Source organism: Lontra canadensis, unplaced genomic scaffold (assembly GCF_010015895.1).
Source record: "Lontra canadensis isolate GAN:19392208 unplaced genomic scaffold, GSC_riverotter_1.0 scaffold91, whole genome shotgun sequence".
Classification (NCBI taxonomy): Eukaryota; Metazoa; Chordata; class Mammalia; order Carnivora; family Mustelidae; genus Lontra; species Lontra canadensis.
Genome location: NW_022631085.1, coordinates 3,876,067 through 3,894,307, shown reverse-complemented (window position 1 = coordinate 3,894,307; position 18,241 = coordinate 3,876,067). Strand labels below are relative to the sequence as shown.

General features: G+C 48.6%; 1 protein-coding gene across 1 annotated transcript; it reads right to left on the bottom strand.

Moving 5' to 3' along the window:
* Positions 1-13: 13 nt before the first annotated feature.
* LOC116854423 (group 10 secretory phospholipase A2-like) lies at positions 14-17,822 on the bottom strand. Its single transcript, XM_032836264.1, has 4 exons — positions 17,744-17,822; positions 14,122-14,272; positions 12,414-12,520; positions 14-215 (listed from the first exon to the last, which is right to left on the bottom strand). The coding sequence occupies exons 1-4, from the start codon at positions 17,820-17,822 to the stop codon at positions 73-75; spliced, it is 480 nt and encodes a 159-aa protein (XP_032692155.1). The 3' UTR covers positions 14-72.
* Between the last annotated feature and the right edge of the window lie 419 nt (positions 17,823-18,241).

The window sequence follows — 18,241 nt, the reverse complement described above, 5'->3', positions numbered from 1 at the left end:
AATGCAGCTGCTGTTGATGACTGGAAAAAGTTTTTATTTCCTTATGTGAAAGAACATTCCAAGTTAGGCTGGTCAGTCACACTGGGGCGAGTCCTTCTCACATAAGAGCCGGGGGTAGAATAAGTACTTTAAGTTGTAGTGAGTCTGGGCTAGGCAGTAAGCAATCTCCTTGTCACACTTGCACAAGAGCTCCTGGCATTTGTTCTCCGTGGGTCCTGGAAGAAGTGGGGAAACTGAGTTAGAGCAGGGCCTCGCAGACACCGGACAATAAAAACTAGGGAAGCCAAGAAGTGGGAGGCAGGAAGGGTCGTAAGTTGCATCTACGTGCAGCTTGGCAATTCATGCGATCTCCGTCCTGGCAACTTGGGGAGGGGGGCGATGTTGGCCCCCGTTTATGGAAAAGGAACCTGAAGTTGCCGGGGAAGTATTTTCAGATGGGAAGGTCCAGAATCCGTGCAACCTTCCAGCTTCTCTTCGGCATCAGTATTACACTACATCCCCTGAGGATCCGTGCGGAGGAGCAGTAGGTGCCTGTAGTGCCCACTCTGCTACTTCCTAGCCAGGTGATCGTGACTTCTGAGCCCAGTCCTCGCTGGAAACGGGGATTACAGAGAAGCCCATGTAGGGCGCCCAGAAGGGGCTTGGCAAGGGACAAGCACTCAGTCAAGGTTGGCTCCACCTGCATCTTTCTGCCTTCCTCCTCCACGTCTCTCCCTCAAGCTCCTTCAAGTGTCTTCCATCTTTCCCTTCCAGCCTGAGCCTGCCTCCCAGAGACCGAGAGGCTGCCACTCCAAGGTCAGTCTCCTTGCGCCTTGGTAGTGGTTAGAAAGATTTCCTGATCTGCAAGGCCTAGCTTACTGATCGAGAAGGTATAATGCCTGCAACAGCTTTGGAAATCCTGCCTAACCATGCCGCCCAGTGCCTTTTAGTGTGGGCTTTTAATGATTCACATACATGTAAATATAAAACCCCACCCACTACCAAATCCTTCCAAATTCCCTCCAGAGGCACAGTGAAGCCCCAGCTTTGGAGTTGACCAGCTTGGTCATGGATGTAGTAGCTCTGTGCTTTAAACACATAACTTCAACCCTTCTAGGTGTTTGCTCAGGGGCACACAGGGACACTAATAGTCCCTGCTTCTAAGGGTTGCTGGGAGAACGAAAAGACATCCAGAGGTTAAAATGCAGGGCATACAGTGGACACCATGCCATGGACACTCGGTAAGCTGGAGTTGACCTCCTTCCACGGCCAGCTGCTCTTGAAGGATCCTCTCCTGTTCCTTGTAGGGGCCCCTGTGTGGCTCACTGGGTTAAGCATCAACCCTCTGCTCAGGTTAGGATCTCAGGGTCCTGGGATCGAGCCCCACATCGGGCTCTCTGCTCAGCGGGGAGCCTGCTTCCCTTCCTCTCTCTCTGCCTGCCTCTCTGCCTACTTGTGATCTCTGTCTGTCAAATAAATAAATAAAATCCTTTAAAAATAAATAAATAAATAAAATTTTTAAAAAGAATGTTCCTTGGAGACCCTCACAAGGTAAAGCAAGAGAGCTTCCCAAACTCAGGTCCGTGGCAGCTTCAGGATCCTTCCTTTAAATCCCCTCATTTTTAAACAGTAACTCAATTATTTAAATAAATTATAATTTAATTATATTACATGGTATTAAATTACATTAAATTCTTAAAAAAATTAAAAATAAATTCTATCCTTGCCATAAATAGAAAACAAAAAAAAATCTTATACCATAAATAGAAGAAAGTGGTGGAAAAACAAACCAAGCGAAAACACAACAAAAACCGGTGGGAGTGAATTTGTAACACTAAAGGCTGGTTAGATGCTCTTGCCTACCTAAAGGCTGTAAGCCCCAAATCGGGGTGTCTTGGTTAAAAACGGAGATTAGCAAGCGCAAGAAAGGTTTAACCTCTCCAGCTGTCAGACCATCCCACAACCAAAGCTTCCTCCTCGCCCCTAACTGGAAAAATTAACAGAGGACCTTGAAAGAGAACATCCTTGTCATGTAAATTGATCATGAAGCTTTCCACACGCTGGAAAACTACTGGAAGGGAGGACCAAGACGCAAACACCCTCCAGATCCAAAAACCTGTGTCTAAACGCTCTACAAGATGCCTCGGTTATAATTTGTTACATCGATAACAAGAAGTCAGGACGACGGGTGCCAGTGTGTGTTTTGTGCATTTCTGCAGAACCGGGAACTGAGCAAAGGCTCCACAGTCCCCATCTCGCCCAGCCCTCAGGGCTGCGCCACAGGCACCCCAAGCTTCCAGAGGAGAAATCCAAGTCCATCTCACCCAATCATACCTTGTGACCTATCTGCAGGAAGGGAATGGATCACGGACTCGGGACGCGCCCACACATTAACGATTCCTGTTTGTTACACAGGGTTCTTTAATAGAGTTTTAATGACATGAGAAACAGTGTACGCTTCAGCGAAAAAATAAGGAGTACAAAACATACTGCCATATATTATTTTTACACCTGGTCCTAGCCAAAAGGCCGAGAAGCGATGCCTTATGTTTTTTTAATGATGCGCTTGAAAAAGACGGGAAAAACACCAGGAGGTTAGTCAAGGGGTTGTCTGTATAGTATCAATGGAAGTTTTGTTTCCCGTAAAACTTACATTTTATAATCTCAGAGGTTTCTACTTCGAGCCCTATGATACTTTCCTCACAGAGAAAGCAATCTCAAAATTTGAAGGATCGCTATTTCAAGGTGTAATTTAATATATCTGTTAGATTTAAAATGTCTGTACCACCTAGTCTCAGTGCCAAAAAGGTGACCTATGGGGGCCATAGTGGCCTTGCTGCCCCCTCATAGTCACCAGGTTCCCCGTTTACTCCTTCCCAAGCATCTATAAATAAACACGATACACATTTTTTTTCAGTGCCCTTGTCATGTAAATTCTCCTTCAAGAAAAGTCCCCGGGGGCGGGGCGCCTGGGTGTCTCAGTCTGTTGAGCGTCCGCCTTCAGCTCAGGTCATGATCCCAGGGTCTTTGGATTGAGTCCTGCATCAGGCCCCTTGCTCAGCAGGGAGTCTGCTTCTCCCTCTGCTGGCAGCCCCCTGGCTTGTGTTATCTCTTTCTCTCTCACAAAATAAATAAAATCTTAAAAAAAAAAAAAAAAAAAGCAAAGTCCCTGAGCCAGCCCCCAAGCCCTTTCTGCATACAAATACTAAGAATGGCTCAAACTCACCATCAGACCCAGTGGTTCTAGGGCTGGAGCCAACATGGGCTCTGCAAACACGGGCAGCAGTCGATGGGCAAGTGGTCAAAATAAAGTACCTTCATGTCCCAGACCAGTTGTTCTCAACCGTGGGCATTTGGTAATGTCTAGAGACATTTTGGGTCATCACACTGTGCGGGGGGTCCTGCTACTGGAGTCAAAATGTCAACAGTGTCAAGATTACAAAATTTTGCCATAGCTTATTATCTTGCCTTATTTTATTTTTTTTTAAAGATTTTATTTTTAAGTGATCTCTACACCTAACGTCGGGCTCGAACTCACAACCCTGAGATTAAGAGTTGCAGACTCTACTGACCAAGTCAGCCAGGCACCCCTTATTATCCTGCTTGAAAAGAATAAGGTTGACCCCTATGTTCCAAGATGTCTAAGACGCAATGTTAAGTGAAAAAAATAAAATATAGATAGTATGATCTGATAATTATATGTATATATATATGTATGTATGTGTGTGTGTGTGTGTGTGTGTGTGTATTTACAGAGACATACAAATCTGGTAGAAGTGATGCCAACCTTAACAGAAACTAGTTAACTCCGGCGGGTGCAGTGTCACTGTCTACATTAGAGTATTTCTTTTTTTCTTTTTTTTTTAAGATTGATTGATTTTAGAGAGAGTGAGCAAGTTGGGGTGGGGAGCGGCAGGAGAGGAAGAGAGAGTTTCCTTGAGCAGACTCCCTGCTAAGCACGGACCCTGCCATGGGGCTCGATCTCGCAACCCTGAGCCATGACTTGAGCCAAAACCAAGAGTAGGACATTCAACCGACTGAGCCACACAGGCACCCCCTCTGCCTTACAGTATTTCCTTAGCGTTTGAGTTTTTCACAACAAACACATGTTGGGTCTGAATGAGAACAAACCAGCGGATGAATGGACAGATAGATGTTGATGGGTAGATAGAAGGGCGACAGATAAAAAAAAAAAATGCATAAAAATCAGTAACAGAACAAGACCATCCGGCAGCAAGCCCTCTGCCTGTAGATCTCCCCTGGGCTGCCTCACAAGAGACGCAGGGCACCCCTAGAGCAGCATGACCCCATGGACACCCGAGGAAGGAGCTCACCCTGAAGCTCCAGGGTGGTCTTGTTCCCACAGAGCTGGCTGTCTAAGGATAGGCTTGCTGGGACAAATGCCCATGCCATCTCCTCTCCTCTCACCCATCCTTCCGTATGTCCTCCCCAAGACTGCTACCACAGCCTCATAACCAGTGCCTGGCTTCCAACCTTGCTTCTTCCAGGATATGCTCCATACCAGTCAGAGGAGTTCAGCTAAAATGCAAATCAGATCATGTCCTTCCTCCGTTCAAAACCCTGGCTCCCCATCTGAGCAGAATGCTTTCAACGTTGTGTACAGTCCAGACCCTATCGCATTGACATCATCACCCTCCACTCTCATCAAAATGACTCTGTCCCAGCCTCACCATCCTCCTTGAGCTTCTTAGACCACCCAGACATTCATTCCTACCTCAGGGCCTTTGCACTGGCTATTCCTACCACTTCTTTGCTTGGCTCCTCTCACATTCCCCTGGTCTCTGTTTCAATGGCATCTTATCACTATTTCTCTGGCCCCAGGCCATTCTATATAAAAGAGTATCCCTGACTCTGCTCCCCTGCATTTTTTTTATTGAGGCAAAATACCCAAAACAAAATTTACCATTTTAACATGCACAAGTCAGCGGCATTTAGTACCTTCACAACGTTGTGCAACCATCACTCCTATCTAATATATCCAAAATATTTCTATCAATCCCAAAAAAACTTCATACCCATTAAGAAGTCACTCCCCATTTCCCCTCACCTGAGTCCCACTGATCTCTCCCGGCAACCACTAACCTGCTTTCCATCTCTATGGATTTGCCCGTTCTGGACATTTCATAAAAATGGAGTCACACACTATGTGACCTTTTGCCAGAAGTCAGAGCTTCTTTCTCTTAGCCTCATGTTCTCAAGATTTACCCCATTGTAGGTGAAGGTATGATGAAGGTGAACTTCACCTCACATAAGTGAAGATATGATGCTTCATCTGGTTTTTTCCAACACAGTACTTACAGCAGCAAAGAGCACAGACACTATATCCCACCCTCCTCCCTTTAGAAACAGAACCTTGCTCTCTGTCTTGCCAAAATCCTAGCATGGGGCCGGGCACAGAATAGATTCTCAATAATACGTGCTGGGAGAACGACAGGGAAGCCGTACACCATTTCCGATCCTCATACAAACTCGGCATCTAAATTTCATTACTCTCATTTTACGGGTGAGGAAAGCAGAGCTCAGAGGGATTCAGTAACTTGTCCAAGATCACAGCACTAAGCAGTGGGCGAGCCAGGATTCCAGCCCCAGATCAGCTGCTCTAACACCTGTACCTGCCTTGCCCTCCAACCCTTCTCCCTGCACAAAAGAGTGTCTATTTGTTTGTTTGGAGAGACAGAGAGTGAAGGAGTGGGGAGTGGGGAGCAGAGGGAGAGAGAGAATCTCAGGCAGGCACCTCGCTCAGCACGGAGCTCGATCCGAGCCCGATCCACGACCCTGAGATTATGACCTGAGCTGAAATCAAGAGCCTTATTCTTAACTGACTGAGCCCTCCAGGTGCCCCAGAAAGTTTCTTTCAAAAGCAAGACGTGGTCTCCCCCCACTCCATAGCCTCAGGAACACAACTGCCTCGTGTTATTCAAGAAAAATAAAAGCTTAAAAGGAAAAAACAGCCCCCAAGGATCAAGCTTAAAATAAAAGTCTGCCAGTAAATATTACCGTAGGCTTTAAAATTTTTTTAATATATTTAAGTCAGGTCCATAAGTGGAAAATGGGGCGACACCTGTAATTAGGTAAACGGCTATGTTCAGAGTATCTCCAAACAGAAGGAGAGAGTATTTTTAGCCAAAAACACATGCAGAAGAGATATTTTGGTTCTTTTCATTCGGTTCAGGGCGGGTGGTTCTGTAAACAGGCATGAGCTCCACCAGCAGACACACCAAAAAACAGTTTACAGACATAGCTTTCACGTGCTTAGCGGCAAGGGGAACATGCGGGTTGAAGGGAGAAGGGAGAGAACTTGAACCGATTTCCCAGGCAAGCCCCATTTCACCTCCTCTCTGCCCACCCCGGGGCTAGGCAGTCTGGGGACAGTCTGTGGGCAGGGGGGGTGTGCCCCGGAGAGGGCACATGACAACCGCATTAAGGGAGTCCCTTCTTTCCCTTAGCTGCTTTCAGTTCCCCAGGCTTGAAATAAGAGGGCTGGACAAGTCAATGTCTGGGATACTTTCAGTCCTAAACATTGATATTATGTCTCCATATTAATTCAGCTTTGCTCTTATACCAACTGCTACTTCATGCAAAGGAGATACAGCTAAGAGTCCACAAATCTCTAAGACCATCCTTCCAGTAACACTTATATTGGCTTCCTTCCCTGCACATCAGGAGTAGCGGGTTTAATGGAAAGTTATGCCAGATCCTCCGTTCTCTCTAATGGAGGTAGTGGAAGTCAGAGAGAGGTTCAGATCAGGTTGGCAGCTGGAGGAGAAGGGAAGGGAAAGAGCAATAACTCAGTCCAATCTCTTTATCATGTTATAACCCCCCTTTTTTCATCTTTGCAACACCCATCTTCCAGGTAAGGAAACTGAGGCACAGGAAAGTCATCCATCTAGGGCCATGTGACTCTCAACAAGGCTACCAAGACTATTCAGTGGGGCAAAATGAGTCTCAAATGGTGCTAGAACAACTGGATATTCAAATGCAAAAGAATTAAGTTGGATCCCTACCTCACACTATAAACAAACACTAACTCAAAGTGGATCAATGACCTAAATGTAAGAGTTCAGGGGCACCTGGGTGGCTCAGTTGGATAAGCATCTGCCCTCAGCTCAGGTCATGATCCCTGGGTCCTGGGATCGAGCTCTGCACTGGGCTCCCTGCTCAGCAGGGAGACTGCTTCTCCCTCTTCTGTTCTCTCTGCTTGTTCTCTCTCTCTCTCTCTCTCTGTCAAATAAATAAAATCTTAAAAAACAAAAAAAAAATGTAAGAGTTCAAATTATAAACTGTTAGAAGAAAAAAGGAGTAAGTTTTCATGACATAGGATCTGACAGTGGATTCTTAGGACACCAAAAACACAACAAAAGACAAAACAGATATGTGCATCCAAGATGTTATCAATACAATGCAAAGACAACCTACAAAATGGGAGAAAACATTTGCAAATCACAAATCTGATAAGGGTCTAGGATCCAAAATATATAAAGAACTCTTATAACTCAATAACAGAAAGACAACCCAATTAAAAATGTGCAACCTGGGGGGCTCAGTCGATAGAGCGTGGGACTCTCAACCTCGGGGCTATGAGTTCAAGCCCCATGTCAGGCGTAGAGATCACTTAAAAATAAAAATGTTAAAAACATATGAACAAATAAAAAAATAAAAATGAGTAGAAGACTTGAACAGACATTTCTCCAAAGAAAACAAGCACATGAAAAGATGCTCAACATCATTAGTCATCAGGGAAATGCAAACTCAAACCAGGATGAGATACACTCAACACCCCCACTAAAAGCAAGGAAACAAAACAAACAGGAGATGTGGAGAAACTGGATCCCTCATACAAGGCTTATGAGAACATGAAGATATGCGGCTTCGGTAAAAAAGTTTGATGGTTCCTCAGAAAGTAAAAAGAGAATTACCAGATGATTCATAGTGATATCCCCCAAAGAAATGGAAACAGTCCTCAAACAAATACTCTCTCACAAATGTTCAGAGTAGCACTGTTCCCGGCCCTCAGCAGGTGCAAAAAAAACAGTATAAACAGTGTGGTCTATCCCTACAAAGGGAATGCTACTCAGCCATAAAAAGGATTGACATTGAGGCGCCTGGGTGGCTCAGTGGGTTAAAGCCTCTGCCTTTGGCTCAGGTCATGATCTCCAGGTCCTGGGATAGAGCCCAGCATCAGGCTCTCTGCTCAGCAGGAAGCCTGCTTCTCCTCCACCCCCGCACCTGCCTCTCTGCCTACTTGTGATCTCTGTCTGTCAAATAAAAAAAAAAAATCTTAAGAAAAAAAAAAAAAAAAAAAGGAATGACATTCAGCTGTGTGATACCACATGGATGAACTTTGAAAATAGGATGCTAAGTGAAAGAAGCCAGACACTGAAGGCCACAGATTGTATGAATTTATTTATAGGATATATTATATATATTTCATTTATGTGAATTATATACATAATGTTATATATAATATATTCTGTTATTATATGTAATACATATAATATATAGTTATATATTATATACATAATATATTATATATAGTTATATATTATAGTTATATATAGTTATATATTATATTACATATAATAACAGAATATATAATATTCTGTTATATATTTATTATATATAATCATAGAATTCAGTTGAGATATATATTATATATAATAACAGAATTCAATATACATATGTGTGTATATAAAATTAGAATTGGTAGATCCATAGAGATGGAAAACAAATTTGGTTGCCAGGTGCTGACGGAAGGGGGAATGAGGACTGACTGCTTAGTGGGGTTCTTTTGAGGGAGATGGTAGGGTTGGAAGAAAATCTTTTGGAGCTAGACAGAGGTGGTGGATGACATTATGAATGTATTAAATATCACTGAAGTTTACACTGTAAATGTTTAATGTTGCATTATTTTTATCTCTATTAAAAATAAGAAAGAAAGAAAAAGTTACGGGACCAGTTTCTGGGTCAGCAGCCTTACCTACCTAGTACCTGTACTATTACTTCCTATACTTAACTTGTTTTCTAAGATTTTTTTTAAAGATTTATTTATTTATTTATTTATTTGAGAGAGAGTGAGAGCATGAGAGGGGAGAAGGTCAGAGGGAGAAGCAGACTCCCCTTGGAGCTGGGAACCCAATGTGGGACTCGATCCCGGGACTCCAGGATCATGACCTGAGCCAAGGGCAGTTGCGTAACCAACTGAGCCACCCAGGTGCCCTAATACTTTTATTTTTTTTTAATACTTTTAAGTAATCTTCACACCCAACATGGGGCTCAAACTCACGACCCCAGATCAAGAGTCACATGCTTCACCAACTGAGCTAGCCAAGTGCCTCATTACTTCATTTTCTTTTTCTTTTTTTTTTAAGAGAGAGCAAGTGTGCACCTATGAGTGGAGGAGGGGCAGAGAGAGAGAGGGAGAGGGAGCAAGAGAATCCCAAGCAGGGAGTCACAGGGATTCACTCCACAACCAGCACGCGGAGCCAGACATAGGGCTTGATCCCACAAACCTAAGACCACAACCTGAGACGAAAATCAAGAGTTGGGTGTTCAACCAAATGAGCCAACCAAGCACCCTATTTCCTACTTTTAAAATGGATTCAGCTTTTTTACTCATTTGAAAGGAACCTATACTTGGAAAATACCATCCATCAGAAGGTAATCTTTTTTTTTTTTTTTAAGATTTTATGTATTTATTTGACAGAAAAAGACACAGCGAGAGAGAGAACACAAGCAAGAGGACTAGGAGAAGGAAAGCGGGTTTCCCACTGAGCAGAGAGCCCGATGCGGGGCTTGATCTCAGGACCTGAGCTGAAGGCAGATGCTTAATGACTGAGCCACCCAGCCTCCCCCATCAGAAGGTAACCCTAAAAATACATGCATCAGTCTTTTTTTTTAGTACTTCGTTTAAAAAACAAAACGAAACAGTAAGGTTAAAAAAAAAAAATCAGTAAGATTGCCCCGAGGGACACTTGACAGTTTCTTTTAAGACCTTATTTATTTGAGAGAGAGCGAGCAAGAGAGAGCACATGAATGGGAGAAGGGGCAGAGGGAGAGGGAGAAACAGGCTCCCCACTGAGCAGGGAGCCCCATGTGAGACTTGATCCGAGGACCCTGGGATCATGACCTGAGCTAAAGGCAGTCACTTAGCCAACTGAGACACCCAGGCACTGCAACACTTAACATTTTTAATTGCTGTTTTATTTTTCTTTTAACTTCTGGAGTGGCTGGCCACGTAAACTGTACAATGAAGCTAGGATGGATTTTGATACAATTTTCCTCATTAAATACATGCTGCTTGCTGGTAAAGACAGATACATAGATAAATGGGTAGGTAGATAGATAAATAGGAAGAATTTTTTTTTTTTTTGGCAAAATTCAGTTGATGAACAGAAGTGTTCTTAGATGGAAGCCTGCTGTCTCTGTTAAAAAACAAACAAACAAACAAACAAACAAACACCAGCAGGTGTTCCAGGGATGTTAAAGCTAAACTAGCACTGAACTGAGAATTTCCCCTCCACAGTGAGAAGGATTAAAAGAGAGGGGCACCTGGCTGGCTCAGTGGTTAAGCGTCTGCCTTCAGCTCACATAATGCCAGGGTCTGGGGACTGAGTCCAACATCTGGCTTCCTGCTCAGTGAGGGAGTCTGCTCCTTCCTCTCCCTCTGGTCCTCTCCCTGACCTCTGCTTTTGCTCTCACTTTCTTCTCTCAAATAAATAAAGAAAATCTTAAAAAAAAATTTATTTTCCATAACCAAATGAAGAGCACAAAGGAAGTGAAATATGGTTAATTGTCACTTGGCCTCAATGTGAGGCAATAGGGCATGGTGGGCACTGGGGCAGATGGGAGAGAGAGGCCCTGCCTATAACTGGCAGCCCCTCTACGCTCCAGCCAGTGGTTGCTACCGGGTCTGATGCTATTGGAGCTCCCAATTTTTTTTTTTAAAGAAAACTGTTCATTCAGAAATTCAGATTTTTTTCATGTGACCTATTTTGATTTTTTAAGTGACCTATTTTGATTTTTTAAATACTGGTCCAAACTACTTTTCTAAACACTATGCAGGTGAAGCAAGACATCTGCAGGACAAACATGGCCCAGGGGACACCAACCTGCCATATTTTGAGAGATGAGGGCACAACATTCCAGAGAGAGGAAGGGGTCCCCGAATGGTAAGTGGTAGGATGTCTCTAGAACACGGGCTTGTTTCACTGGCTCAGCCTTAGGGAAGAAAGGCCAGTGAAATGAACACTCATATTACAACCTCAGTCCAAGTTCTACATCCCCTCTGGCACTCACTAGGTGGGCCCCCAGCCCCAGCCCATGGCCTCTGGTCCTCCTAGTGCAGGACATTTGGGACTGGAGTCTCAGAACCATGGTGCAGGGCCATCATCAAACCACTCCACGGCGGAACTGGCCTCCATCTTGAGAGGACCACACGCTGGGGCATGGGAGCGGGGGGTGGGGGGGGTGGGAGGACACAGACACAGGCCCTTCTCACAAGCTCTTTCCTTTCATTTTCTTTTGGTTCCTAACATTCTGTTGCAGAAAATTCCAAACACAGAGAAAAGCCGAATGAACCACGGAGACATGTGTACACCTGCCTTGCCGTGTCTACCACTGACGCTCTTGCTTCACCTGTCCTCCCCTCCGTCTGCCCACCCACCCATCCATCTGTCCACCTTTTCATTTTCATTCGTTCTGATGCCTGTCAGAGTAACTGACAGGTCGGGAACATCACCGTTACACATCTCAGGCCATGCACTCCTTTTCTTTCTAAGCTTTGACTCAAAAGTAATTCATGAAGACATTCTCTTTGTAAAGGAAGAGACACATTACAGGAATGTGAACTTGCCTTCTGGCACCCCTGCCTCAGTCCGATCCCGTGTCTGGGGATGACCACAGCCCCCTGCAGTATGCCACGTGTCTCTACATACCTTTTTCTGAGCTTTTCAAGTATCTGCAGGTCTCCATGGGAAGTAAGCATACTACTATGTTGCAAGCTGCTGCTTTTTTTTTTTTTTTTTTTTTAAACAGAAATTGCGCTTTGCTGGATACGTCACCCTGTGGTTTGCTTTTCCGCTCAACACTTTCTCGTGTCAGCCTGAGGTTCTACCTTATCCCTTTCTCTGGGCTGCAGAGGCGTCCACGGTAAGAACACATCACAGGTTTATCTATCCACGCCCCCAGCTGATGGACATGGAGGTCGGTTATACCTGGTGTCCTTTCCTTGTTGGCTTTTGTCCTGATTTCTTTGTCTATTTCTCTAAGTGCTCTGTGTTAAAGATCACTTAGAGTAGATAACCCCCTGAGGGGGGGGGGTCCCTGCAGGGCTGGGAGAGGTGGAAAGTTCCTGCAGCCAGGATGATGCCCGGGGCCACTGGGGGAGGGAGGTGCGGGCCCTGCTGGGGACTCACCGCACACGATGCTCTGATTGACACACTGCCAGAAGTAGCGCTCAGTCTTGGGTCTGCAGCCAGCCTGCTCTGCCTTCGTGTAGCAGCAATCGTGCTTGTGACAACACCTGTGGATGCCAGACATCCACCCATCAGGTGGGTGGAGGAACGGACCATGGGTAAATGAGGACACACAGGGAGCCAGCATCTTCTGGTCCAAGCTGGGTCCCCGAGAATCCCCACCTCCCAGGGAAGTAATTTTGCTGACCCCAGTGTGTGGGGTCCCCTGGCCCCTGCCGGCCTCATTCTGTGTCTCTGAGCTCCAGCACACCTGCCTCCTCCTGGAGCCAGGAATGAGCAGAGCCCCACCTGCCTCCTGACTTTGACCTTGCATGGGACCTGCCCTCTGCCTGGGATGGCTTCCTGCCAATCCTTCCTCTCTCCAGGTGTCAGCCCCGATCCCAAGATGTCACCCAACTCCCAACCTCCCCGATCTATGACGGTCTCCTGATTATACCCTCTCATAAAACTGGGTTCCTTCCCTCCAGGGCAGGTTTACAACGAGACTCTCATTTTAGGGAGAAGACGGATGAGCCTCTGTGCTCCATACTGGCTAGAGCTCTGTGTGGACAGGACCATTTCTGTCCCACTCTCCACAGTGTCCCCAGTGTCCAGCCCAGGGTCTGCCACATAACAGGACATCAGCCATAATAATAATAATGATAATTTGCTGTTGAGCAATTCTGAGAAACATCCACAAATCTCCCCAAACCTGACCATCATTCATTCATTCACTTGGCGCTGTCTCCATCCAGCCACTAGTCCCACTGTGTCCAGAGCCCTCAGTGGGACCCAGCAGGGAGAGGTCAGCCAGTCTGCTGCTCTGCTCTCAAGGAGCCCCCAGTCTGCTGATGGAGGCAGACCAGCCACCAGACACCACATCCGTGGTGAGAAGTGCTGGAACATGGGAGGGGGACTCCCAGAGACAGCAATGGCTGAGCTACATCTGGGAGAATGTGTAGGAAGCAGACAGCAGACAGCCATGCCCGGGAGCCTTGGAAACACAAGACTAAGCAAAGACCTGTCTGGGACAGTCAAATCCTCCAAGCCAGGGAAGAGAGACCCTTACATTGTGCCCTCTGCCACCTCCTACTAGCTGTGTGGAAATCGGTGAGTGGCCATGCCTCCCTGAGCCTCCAGGGACAGCCCTCCTGCCAGCCTCTGAGGATAAAGAAAAGGAACTCACGGAAAGATCCACACCCACAGCCTTGCACAGAATGGGCATTTCACTCAGGGTGCAGTGATTAGGGGCATAAATCCAGCTAGGCTGCCCGGGTTCGGATGCCAGCCCCACCCCTCACTGTCTCTGAGGCCCCAGACAAATTATTTAATCTCTCCTGCCTCAGTGCCCTCATCTCTGAAATGAGATTGTTGTGAGGACTGAGAGGGCTTCTCAAAACAGTTCCTGGTGCATAATAAGTCTGACCAACTCTATGTTATTTTTACAGCCCAAGTAATTCATCCTAGGGCCAGGCTGGGGGACAAAACCCCCGGGGTTTGTCCTCATTGGTCACATCACCCAGAGGGCCCTCTGTCTGCAAGGTTGTACCATGTGCTGGGATCGTGCTAGTCCAAACAGAAACCTCAGTTGTGGGTATTCCCTTAAATAAGCCTTAACTACCCCAGGCGGTGGGGGACCTCCTAAGCCCGGGTCCAAGCATGCACTCACCAGTCGATGGCGTCGCGGGGCTGGCCATGGCCTCCCAGACCACAATAGCATCCATAGCTTATGTAGGACAGGGGGCTGCGGCTGCCAACACAGTTCATGGTCCCCGCCAGTTCTAGAAGCCCACGCCGGTGCACGTGTGACCTCTGGGAAGCTAGAGGGAAACAAAGGTCAGAGGCTGCAGGGCAGGGCTTGGGGAAGGGCTATAGTCTGAGAAGGGCTTGGATGACCGTTTGGGTGTGAATCGCAGATCTACTTCCTCGCTGTGTGACCTCGGACAACTTACTCAACCTCTCTGGGCCTTGGTTTCCTCATTTATAAAATAGGGAGAATGAAATGCTAACATGCATGTAAAGCCCCTGGCAAGTGACAAGCTCTAACTATTATTAATGTCTTCAAGGCAGCACTGAAAGAGAAAACAAGTCACAGAGCCACAGCATCCGAACAATCACACCACTGGGCCTTTGCACATGCTGGTCCCTCTTCCTGGAATGTCCTGATTTCCAGTCTCCTGCCCTTGTCTACTCCGGATGAAGTCAGACAGCTAGTTCCACATCAAATGTCTGTCCAGTTGCCTGTGCTGGTCACTGGGCATCAGAGATGAGCTAAACAGGGTGCCTGCCACCAAGGAAGGCTCCCCTGCAGGGTCTTTCCTGTCTGTATGTCTCCCCTGCCCCCGCAACATACCCCTCCAGACTTTGGGGCAGGTCTTTTGTTTCTTCCTTTATTTTCACTGCCCAGGCATGGCTTCCTCCCACATAGAGAGGCCCTGAGGCTTGAGCCCAGCCACCTCTCTGGTTTCCCGGGCAGCTCTGACACACAGCAGTGCACAACAGGAGGGACTGGACCCTCCCCACAATGTTTCACAGGTGAGGACGAGGAGACTGAGGACAACCCCCACGGTCACACAGCCAACAAGTACCTGATCTGACTGGGGGGCTCTCACCCTGGAGGTCTCTGACCTCCAGACCAGTGCACCTTCCTCTTCACCCAATAATGGCAAGGGAAGGAGGCCTGCCAGGGTGACTGAGGTGAGAGGCACCAATGGGGCCACTGCTTGGGGTCAGGGACCTCTAAACCCACTGTGACCGGGACATCCAATGATCCCAAAGCAACTCCTCCTTCTGGTGAAGGCAACGAATGAGTCTGCTCTCTGGCATTAGTCAGTAAAACCAAACAGAGGGGCGCCTGGGTGGCTCAGTGGGTTAAGCCTCTGCCTTCAGCTCAGGTCATGATCCCAGGGTCCCGGGATCGAGCCCCACATCGGGCTCTCTGCTCAGCAGGGAGCCTGCTTCCTCCTCTCTCTCTTTGCCTGCTTCTCTGCCTACTTGTGATCTCTGTCTGTGAAATAAATAAATAAATCTAAAAAAAACCCCAAAAAACAAACAGAGCAGCAGTAAAGAATACGATCACTTGAGCCTCACCCCATACCAAGCACCACGCTCCAAAATGGACGGGTGTCTCTTATTGTCAACAGCATAGCCTCCTTGTTCTGTGGGCAGCTGTTATCCCATTTACAGATGGGGAGACTGAGGCTTAGAGAAGCACAGGGCTGGCATGACCCAGAGCAGAAACTCACACGGCAGCCTGCTGGATTCCTGGGTGTCCGCTCTCCACTGCTTGGGGCCAGAGGAGCCAAGCCAGGTCTGCACATTGTGTCTCACCTCTTTTCATCTAAAACAAGTTTTCAGGGCCGCATGGGTGGCTCAGTTGATTAAGCATCTGCCTTTGACTCGGGTCATGATCCCGGGGTCCTGGGATCCAGCCCCATATTGTTGGGCTCTCTGCTCAATGGGGAGACTGTTTCTCCTTCTTCTGCCTGTCACTCTCCCTGCTTGTGCGCTCTCTCTCTCACTGTCAAATAAATAAAATCTTTCCAAAAAACTTTTTAGAACACGTTTTGATCACCCTGACTTTTTAGAAGAGTCCAGGCCAAAATTAAACCTATTGCCATTTTTTTCTCGGTGGAAAAAGTACCATATTTGTGGGGGTGGGAGAATAGAGGTGAGTTAAGTAGACAACATAGCGACCAGTTAAAAGTTTCTCCTTCCTCTCTGGGTGACCAGTCCTTGCCCTCCGTCCTGGCCAGGTGCTGCTCCCAGCTGCCCACACATCTGCCCGAAACCGCCCCTCACCCCCAGCACCCAGCACCTAGCACCGTGGCTCCCACCACCGTCCAGATAAAGCTCAGGGGCCTCAGCCCAGATGCCCTGCATGAGCGGGCCCCTCCCACCTTCCCAGATCCTCTCTCAGCACCCCACGCAGACCCTGCTCATCATTAACTTCTCCAGCCGAATTTCCCATCACAGATGCTCTGCAAGGAACATACCATCACCCCATGTTCACCAGACTCACCTGTCACCTCATTCTATAATCGGCCTTGCCCCCAGGGGACTATAGAGGTCCTTACCACACGGTGCAGCTGTCTGCTTATGGAAGTGACCTTCTATTTATTTCTTTTAAAGATTTTATGTATTTATTTGACAGAGAGAGCGCACAAGCAGAGGGAGCGGCAGGCAGAGGGAGAGGGAAGAGCAGCCTCCCCACTGAGCAGACAGCCCGACGTGGGGCTCAATCCCAAGACCGTCGGATCCTGAGCCGAAAGCAGGTGCCTAACCGACCCAGGCACCCCTGGGAGACCTTCTCGACTGGGAGATCCTTGAGGGCAGATCTCTGCTGTAGACAGCTCCACAGAGTGGGCTTCCAGAAAAGGTCCATTGGCCTCCAGACCCACCAAGTCCCACGGATCACTCCCCATCTGAGCACACCTGAAGTGGCCCCAGTCCTAACTCCATGCCCCAAGCTGTCCCCCACCGCGACCTGACCACACTCTGGCCATCTCAGGGTCCTGGGCACGGCCCTCCAGAGAGAACCAAGGCACGGGGCAGCCGTCCAGCGCTGAGTTTGGAACCAAGGAAAACACTCCCTCCGTGCCAACTTAGGTGAGGCAGGTCATTCTGGGGTCTGTTTGCTCTGTCTGCCCGCGACAGCCTCTGCTTGGGAGTGCCAAGGCTGTCCAGGCATCCCGTGGGCCTGAGCTGTGTGTGTGTGTGTGTGTGTGTGTGTGTGTGTTCCCTCCAAGATACCTTTGCTGTGTCCCTGTGTGAGCCTGTCCATGAACCCAAACCTGCCTGCCCAGGTGAGGGTGAAGGTGTTCTGTGCCTGCCTGTCTCCCTGCTCATGGTGCATCCCTATATTTTCCTGTGAGTGGGTGTGTCTGTACACCCCAGAAACTGTCAGGTGCTGAAGAGACCTCTGCAAGGGTGATGGCCGAGGGCAGGTGAGAAAGCCACTTTCAGTCCTTCACCTGTCCCTCCCAGGTGAACCCCTGATAGCCCTACCTTAGACCTCAGCGACAGGTGGAGTGAACGATCAGTTCCCGGACCCCAGGCCCGCTGACTGGAGGTTGCCCCGGGGGGGGGGGGGGGGGCCGAGGGGACAGGCCTGGGGGACAGGCTTCCTGGAAACCTGGTAAGGAATGTATCCGTGGGCCGGGAAAGGAGCGCTAGGAACTCCTGGGGCCCCCGGGAGGGGAGGGGAGGAGGCTGAGGAGTTGGAGGGGCTGCAGAGGGACCGGAAGGCGGGGCTCCCGGTTCCTCCCGGGCCGCACTCCTCCGTCACTCACCGGCGTGTCCGGGTCCCAGCAGCAGCAGGAGCAGCAGCAGCGGCAGCATTGCGGGCGGGCTCAGAGGCAGCGGGCCCATCCGACGGCTGCAGGTGCAGCGGCGGGTGTCCTCTCGGAGCCCCGCAAGCCCCCTCCCCGCTGCCCCGCCCGGCCCCGCCCCCGGCCTCACCCAGCCCGGGGGCCCCGCAGGCAGGCGGGGCGAGCGCTCCCGGACCTCCGCCGCCGGAGGGGCCCCCCGAATGCGCAATGGGCGCGCCGGAGCGGAGGGAGAATCCGGCTCCAGATGGGTCGGACTGGGAACTGGGGAGAATGGCCGAGGGAGGACGCGGGTCGGTCAAGGAGGAAACGTGCCACAAAGGTGCCCCGTGGACGGTGTCACCTGCAGCCCCCTCCCGGGGCTCACCTGGACGTCCGAAAGGAGCTCGACACTCGGGGGAGGGGGAGGAACTGAACTGGTCTTGAACAGTTTAGTTTCGTTTCGTTTCGTTTAGTTTAGTT